The 8,138-nt window shown below is 39.0% G+C and overlaps 1 protein-coding gene across 2 annotated transcripts; it reads right to left on the bottom strand.

Moving 5' to 3' along the window:
* Positions 1-2,192: 2,192 nt before the first annotated feature.
* On the bottom strand, positions 2,193-7,142 carry LOC137713062 (phototropic-responsive NPH3 family protein NPY4). Of its 2 annotated transcripts, none has more exons than XM_068452306.2 (5): positions 6,689-7,142; positions 5,578-5,748; positions 4,601-4,670; positions 3,191-4,351; positions 2,193-3,030 (listed from the first exon to the last, which is right to left on the bottom strand). In XM_068452306.2, the coding sequence occupies exons 2-5, from the start codon at positions 5,637-5,639 to the stop codon at positions 2,443-2,445; spliced, it is 1,881 nt and encodes a 626-aa protein (XP_068308407.2). In that variant the 5' UTR covers positions 5,640-5,748; positions 6,689-7,142; the 3' UTR covers positions 2,193-2,442. The 2 variants fall into 2 exon arrangements, with proteins under 2 accessions (XP_068308407.2, XP_068308416.2); XM_068452315.2 differs by having other exon boundaries at positions 5,578-5,703; positions 6,689-7,091.
* Between the last annotated feature and the right edge of the window lie 996 nt (positions 7,143-8,138).

The raw sequence follows: 8,138 nt of genomic DNA, 5'->3' as shown, positions 1-8,138 counted from the left end.
GTCCACAAGGAGTGCTACATTTGCAAGACTCATTTTCCAAATCATTAAGTTGAGGTACCAACATTCGAATTATCCACTAAAATATGTAAGACTAGATAATGTCGTAGAGTTTACATTTTGTTTGACAATAATTGCATGCGTTTAGGTATTGAAGTTGAACATCCAGTCGCTTATGTTCACACTTAAAATGGCCTACGAAAAGCATTTATCCAGACAATAGCCCAAAACTTGGTAATGAGGATCAAGCTTCCGGTTTTTGCCTGGGGTTAAGTAATAATGCACACAACAAATTTGCTTAGATTGAGGCCCACTGCTACCCATCAATCCATTTTCTGCACAACAGTTGGTGACTGGGTATATGCCAGATGTCTCGTATTTACGCGTATTTAGGTGTGCTATATTTGTGTCAATTGCTCCGCCACAACGTTCCAAAGTGGACCCTCAACTGAGGAAACGACTTATATTGGTTATGTGTCCTCTTCCATCATCCATTACCTAAAACCCTTGACAGAAAATCTATTTACCACCCGGTTGGCGGATTGTGACTTTGATGAGTCAACCTTCTCGTCCTTAAGGGGAGAAGGTCACACTCGTGTTCTTGAAGGACACCGAGAATTGATGTGGCTTGCCACCACTTTTACTCATCTTGATCCTTGAACTGCAAAATGCAAACGTGCAGTGCATAGAATCCTAAATTGTTTGTGATATTCCTCATGTCTAGTGCCTTTATTTATAGTAATAAGAGAGAGAGAGAGAGAGAGAGAGAGAGAGAGTATATCTTGCTCTCTAAGAGTAGTTCCACCGTTGCTTAGGCCCCCTCGGGCTATTCACTATTCAATCCACCCAGTGAACAGTAATTGCCCTTAATGAACAGTAACTGCCTTTTGCATCTCCACCCCTAAAACTAAATAGCCATGGCAACATATAATAAAATATTAATATTTTTTTTCTCACCTAATCCATTAAACCTTGCAAACCCCAAGGCCTCTTGTTCCTCTCTCTATCAACAACTATCTCTCTCTCCTCTCTGTTTGTCTCTTTTCTTCTTCCTCCTGTTAAACCCCTTCAATTCCTTCCCCAATTTCACAAAGCGCCATGGCTGAATCACTGAAGCTGCTGGATCATGTGCCACACACACACTCGTGAGGGAGGTATCAAAATATCTGTTGGATAGCCACATGGCTGGATCACTGATTTCATATATCTGTGTATGTATATATTTTTAAATAAATATTTTCTTTAATTTTTGGTTACAGGGTAGGGTTAGTTCTTGAGAGAAAAGCTTTCTAGCTGTTGGGTTTGTGTAATTAAGTTCAAAGCTAAAGTAGGTTTTCTGGGATTAGGGTGTACTGTGAGAGGTGTTGAGATATGGGAAGGTAAGGGGTGAGAGGGATAAGTAAATTGGTGTTCAGAAGAAAGGGGATGAGTTGAAGCAACAAGTCGAAGGAGGACGGGGAGATGTCAAGCTCGGCGCATGCACCGATGCCGCACATCAGCCATACGTCACACAACCCTCAAGCTCTCGGACGAGCGATTCCTGCCGAGCCTCTCCCTCGGGCTTGCTCAGGCTCCCTCGCCAGCACACGCTGGACCACCTTCCTTGGGCTATCTGGCCCTGTTTGAGAGCCAATCCATTGGGCTATTGACCACGGTGGAACTGCTCTAAGTAATACAAAGTCTAATAGAAAAGATCTTCTAGATTCCGAAGGATTCCTAACTTAAGTCTACTTAGGATGTACACAAAATGCTATGCTAAATATTAATTACAACACTGCTAATAAAATCACCACAATTATAAAAAGAATGTTTAATCAAATTCTTCAAAAGAACAGATGTTTAATATAAGAAATTGAAAAAACGGTGCCCCTACGTCAAAACCCCTCATAAAAGATTTCTAAATTATGGTGCAATCACTTGCACTGGGGCTCAAACCTTCCAGGGCCTGAACAAGTCAACATGGAACCAAAATAATTTATAACAAAACGAAGACAAAAAGGAGAATTGGAAAAGAAAAAAGTTTCGTGATTATTTTGGGGAAATAATCATTATGTCCAAATCTTATCAATGTCATCTGATGGAGAAAATCTACTTTGTCTCCACAGCGGTCGTCACATGACTAGACACAAGATAATATATTCTCGGTGGTGGGATATATTCTCTCCGTCTGGGGAGATTAATGGAGCGGTGGACAATTGGACAACAAGAAACTGTTACTTAGCCGTTGGAACTGAAATCCAACAGGTAGTCTGGGACCATAAATGTGATCATGAACTCTTTCTACAAGAAATGAAATACCTAAGCTCTTTTGTTCTCTAACAACATGAATCAGAGTGGAAAATCAGCTAAAACATGTCAGTTGATTCTGTTCTCCTCATGTCAGATACGCGAGGCGGTTTTACAAGCCAACAATTTATACTTTTAATCTACTAAGCATGCCTGTACCTAAGACAGCGAATTCCTCCTACTCCTCGAACCGGTGGACTTTGTTTCTTCTGCATTGCTAGAAGAACCAGGGCTCTCTGATGTGTTAGAACTGCTAATTTCACTACTGCCTTCTTTGCTTGACCACAGCTTAGAAAATATCTTTTTCGACATGATCATACCTTTCACTTTACCAGATGGAACTTTTTCAAGATTTTTTGTAGCACCGGGGTTCCCATTTCTATCACTGCCAACTCCTGCATTCACTTCGCCGAGCCTAGATGTGAAAATCTCACATTTTAAAGCCTTGATTTCTTCTGCTGTCGGCACATCATCCCAGCCGTTTTCTGTGTTGGTTGTGGTTGACCTTGAGCTCCCATGAGACCCACCTGGGAGTAAGGCCCTGATGGTGCCTTGTAGATCAGGTGTACTGTTGCTGCCACCAGACGCTGAAACCCTAATCTGTTCAAAGAAGAGTACCTGCACAACGACTCTTAAGGGCAGCCGCTCATTTTGCACAGCATGCATGCAGGCATCTACTGACAACTTCCTGCAGTCCATTAATTTGCACATTCTCTTCTTCTCACCCTTGTTGATCTCCGGGTGTTCCTGCATCAACACTCAATTTTAGACTTAAAATTATTTTTACAAAATTTCAAGCAATTAATTATTATTGGCAGTTATGCAGGTCTCATTGGAACAAAGGTACACTGAAGCCTCAACAACCCGAAAAATGAAATGGGGGCAGGAAGGCGTATGATGAACTAACCTTTAGATACATGTCAATGGCACGGTAAAGTCCATCGTGAGTTGGTCTTGAGAAGCTTGATACCATTTCAGCGAGATGGACAAACTTTGACACAGGTAAGTTGGGATCACGTGAAATCTCAGTAAGATAGCTGTCAACCAGCTTTGCCACCTTCACCTTGGAAGTATCTGATAACCTGGGACTTCTAATCTCCTGGAATTCAGTTTCCATTGAAGGATCAGTCTGAGCACTTCGATTGTGTGTCACAAACTCTTCAATTAGGCTTTGCACCATATCAACTTCATATTTTGTTGTTTCATCAGTTGGGGCTTGAATCAAAAGATCAGAAACTGTAGCCTCGTCAAGCTGCTGGCCAATTTTGCGAATTAACTCACATTTTTCAACTTCTCCACATTCTAATAGTCTTGCCGCTTTTAACAATTTAAGTAAGAAACTGCAAGGGACACTGCGTGCAGGAAGTAAGTGGATTACAGTCTCCACCAATGATTTATTCTTTACAACATCGCCCTGAATCATACCCTTGCTAAAACCTGACAACCTTCTGGTAGTATATGCCTTTAACGCTTCCCCTATAACATCACCAGAGATTTTTCCTTTGCTCTTGATTATTGTTATCACCCGCTTGTATAAATCAAGTTGAAGCCCACAGAGGTCTTCCACCCACCAGTCTTTCGGAACCATCTGTTGTTTTGCCACTCCATTCCAGTGTGAATCATCCCCATTAGATGGTAGTTTCTTATGGTTATACATATACGACCATTCAACCTTGGAAGTATCAATGGTAGCCTTGGAAGCTATGGAATCAAGGCAGTGGCTCACCACCTTAACTTCCTCGGACCATGGAAGAAGAGACCTCGTAGTCTGAAGAACAATAATCGAGTCTTTCCAGCTCTGGAAAATGCTAGAGTTTAGGAACACTTCAACCTTGTAGAATAGGTTTCCTTTCTCAATAGTTTCGTACATCTCCAGATACTCTGCTGCGCATCGAGTTGCAACCACATTGTATGCATTGAGAGTGACAGTCATGCCGTAACAGAACTTGGCACATATTTCAAAAGCAGCAGGTCCACCAGGAATATCATGGATGTGGATTTCATCGCTGCCTTCATTTGTGGTTGCAACCAGTTTCTGCAGGCGTGCACTCTTGGACAAAAGAGGAAACTACAGAAGAAGCATCACAGATATATTAGAATGCATCATAAGTAATGTTTTAAAGAGCTAAACAATTCAACTAAGAAATTTTTGGTATCCCGAAACCCCATCAATGTGTCTAAATCCACTGAAGTTTGGCAATTGTTAAGTAGGTTTGGCAATCAAACAGATGCCATTACTGTGTACCCATCAAGCCATAATGTTAGAAAATAACAAAGTTACTGAACAAACAGGTTTAAGACCAAACAAGCTTCATACCTTATGCAAATAGAACTTCACATCTCTGACATTAACAGCTACATCAGTTGCCAACTCAGTTGTGACGTACCTGGATCCACAGATTTTCACATGACATGAAGCAGAAATTACATTAGTTATGGTATGCAGAAAGTTCACCCAATATCATGTAAATTTTCTTTTAATTTTAACAGACTGCACCTGCCATAACCTTTTTAAGACCACGATTTTAAGAATTTATAGTAGAAAGCATTGTTGAACATTAACAGTGAATAATCAACTTTCATGGGTTTTACCTTATTAGTGCGGATGCACATCTAATTGATTTTTAAAACTCATTCACTGAATAGTTCTACGCATTTAACAAAACTGAAATCATGTTCGAACATTTTCAACCTCAAAACTTTCAATACAGTAATGCCGTTGAATCATGAGATAACACTAAATCTTAGTTCCTCATGCAGCTAAACAGAGAACAAATCTACACACGAAAACATAATGAGACTAAGAGATAAAAAAGGATTATTCAGAAATTTTGAAAGTTTTACCTAATTCAATTTGAGTGAAGGCTATTTTTACCTATGCTCCTGAAATTCGATTTTGATCCTACTTTACCCCATAAAACTCAAAAGTCACCACTTCCTCCCCAAAACTCAAAACTTTGAGTTTTAGGGAGTAAAGTGGTGAATTCGGAATTTCAGGAGGTAAAGTGGGATCAAATATGGGATCAAAATCAAATTCCAGGGGCGTAGCTAAAATAAGCCTAAGGTCAACTACTGTATTATTCACAGTTCTACCAATAATATTATGCCTCCACTAAATGTTTTACATCTAAATTTTCAGTAAAGTACATTGGTAATTTGGTACATATCTCACAAACATTGGCAGAGGGCTAAAAATACCAACCACCGGGTAAATAGCACACGTTCGGTTCATTTTCCAGCAAAAACTAAAGCAAAATAAACCATGTTACTCAGGCAATAAGATCTGATACTAACCTTATATTGTCTCCGTCGTTCTGAAAGAAATCCGGTTTCGATCCAAGTTTCATGAACTTCATTTTTGGCAAGGAAGAGATCTACTTCTTAGTTTTGTCCCCTTACAATTCTTGAATCCTACTAATCCTGCAAATGTCCGACCACTGCTGCGAATTAAATACCAAAATCCCCCTGAAAACAAAAGGAAACACCCCGAAAGTGGGGATTGAACAACTGAAAACCTTGGATTTAAAGGTAAAAAAAGAACAGATCTTAGGAAAACTTTGGCGGTGTTGTTCCTAGTATGACCGAATCTTTCCCACAAACCACGGCAAAAGAAAGTAGTTAGAGCAGATGTGATGGAAGTGATTTTTTTCAACAAAATGTTCTTCTCTTAAATGAAAGGAGACCAAAAGGGAAGGGGTTGCTTCCTGAAATGGTTACACGTCCCAATGAGTCCGGAGAAACAGGGCCATCTCAAGAGACATTTGCCATTACCGACCTTCCCAAAACATATATAATTCTCAAAAATCCAGAAAAAAATATTTTAAATAAAACAAAAAAACCACTTGCTTAAAACTGACACCACCACCCTTTGCCCTTATTTGTTTATGCTTCTCGCACTCTAGATATTTGGCTTCTTGGTACTTTTTTTAAGAACCCAAAACCCACTAGAATCCACATTCCTTCACAAAAAAAAAATGTTCCTTTTTGAAATCACAACACCTGCTGCAATGTCAAATGGAAAATACAATTTTTTGGTATTAGTTGAATTAAATTAACCAACAAGAAAGTAGACAGAAAGAATCAATCTTTAGGGGTGTTTAAGCATCAGCATCAAATACCAACAAGTGGAAATTTTTTATAGAGGATTATCAGAATTGGTATTCAGAATATCCCATGCAGTTTACCAAAAAAAGCATTGAAATTCCACCCAAAGCAACTCATGCTGCAGATTTTGTAGTATGGGACCACGTGGTTATCGAGACCAAGATACATCCTAGGGGAGAGGGGTGGGGGGTGGGAGATTCATATTTTAGTAATTTCACAATAAATGCAAGAAATCTAAGCACAACCCAAGATTAATTTTGGAATTTGCATAAATTTAAACAAGAAGGCACCGAAAACCCACCTCAAATTAAGATCAACCGGACCAAATCAAGCAAAAAGTTTCAACTTTTAGAAACTGAATGATGGTATTTGGCAGAGAAGAATTAGAGAGTGTGAAGAGGAAGAAGAAGGAGAAGAAGTGAGGTTAAAAACTGAAGTGTGGGACTGGGAAGTAGTGGGTTGTGGTTCGTAAAGTACAAGGAATCAAATATTCAGTGGCAGAAACAAACAAACACAATGTTTAGAGAGACAGGCAAGGCATGAGACTGCACGATATATGAATATATCCTTTATCAGAAGTGAAAGAGAGAGAGCAGCAGCAGCAGCTAGCAAAGCTGAAATTAGCCCAGAAAGTAGAAAGAAACCAGGCAAGCAGAAGCGAGAGAAAGAGACCCGCCATAAAAAGATGAGCTGTTGCTTATCTTTGACAGCCACCAGAGCAACAAAACACTCAAAGCCAACCTCAGTCTGTTCCCACCTCAGTCTTTCTCTCTCTCTCTCTCTCTCTCTGTGGAATCAACACCGCCGCCCCCACCACACATGCACATCATTTTCCGTTCCCGACACGTCTAAATCAAACGGTTAAATATGAAAACATGCAACTTCTTTTTCTTCTTTTCCTGAAAACATGCAACTTAACTGTGAAAATGAACTTATAAATCATCAAACATTACTTGTTAGGTATAGTTTAGTGGTGCACACCATGGTCTAATCGCCTATACTATACCCATTGCAATACGATTAAAATATCAAAGATTGATATAGTAATGGGCTAACTGTTTTTTTTTTTTTTTTTTTTTTTTTTTTCCTTACAGCATGAAACGAAAGTTAGGTGCAGTTAGGCTAAATTTATACTTTTGCTAATATTAGGCTTATTGATTTCTATAACATATATGTTTGTTATTTATACATACATACATACATATATAACGTTATTGAGAGGGGATTAAAGCTAAGCTTCAAAAAAACTTGAAATATTTCACTTGCAAAGTCACAAGCTAAAGGAATAGTATTAAACTGTAATGCTAGTTGTAATATGCTAATATTTTTCAGCTCTCAAACTATGAGGTGGGTAAGAAAATAGGAACCCATACCTATCTCCACTCTTGTGTTCTTTTCTTTTGATAAAAGATAGCTAAATTAATTTACACTAAATTTATTTAAACTACAAAGAGCAAGATTCTAAGTGTATTTAAATCGGTACGACTCTAAAACAGATTCGAATATTTACAAAGGATCCGTCACCTCAAATAGGTCCAGCTTTCATTGCCTTCTTCATTCACTCAATTTGCAAGCCCAATTACTCTCTGAAAACACTATGGAACACATCAAAAGAACTTTCTATATGCCTCACTGCTTTGTCACTGACACCATGTCTTCTTACTCCTCCCTCATTCTCTCGTAGGCAAACCTCGTCTTCTTCCGTTTAACTTATTTCATTTGCGCAGAATCTTATATCAATTGACATCTAA

The sequence above is a fragment of the Pyrus communis genome, chromosome 15, assembly GCF_041283825.1.
Source record: "Pyrus communis isolate YQ-2024b chromosome 15, ASM4128382v1, whole genome shotgun sequence".
NCBI lineage: Eukaryota > Viridiplantae > Streptophyta > Magnoliopsida > Rosales > Rosaceae > Pyrus > Pyrus communis.
This window is presented reverse-complemented; position numbering and strand designations above follow the sequence as displayed.

What these genes read in the sequence shown, in the direction of transcription:
- LOC137713062 (XM_068452306.2), bottom strand. Translation starts at nt 5,639, where the DNA reads ATGAAGTTCATGAAACTTGGATCGAAACCGGATTTCTTTCAGAACGAC. An exon ending in AACGACGGAGACAATATAAG is followed by an intron (nt 4,671 to 5,577) that starts GTTAGTATCAGA and finishes CTGTGGATCCAG; the next exon opens with GTACGTCACAACTGAGTTGG. An exon ending in TGAAGTTCTATTTGCATAAG is followed by an intron (nt 4,352 to 4,600) that starts GTATGAAGCTTG and finishes CTTCTTCTGTAG; the next exon opens with TTTCCTCTTTTGTCCAAGAG.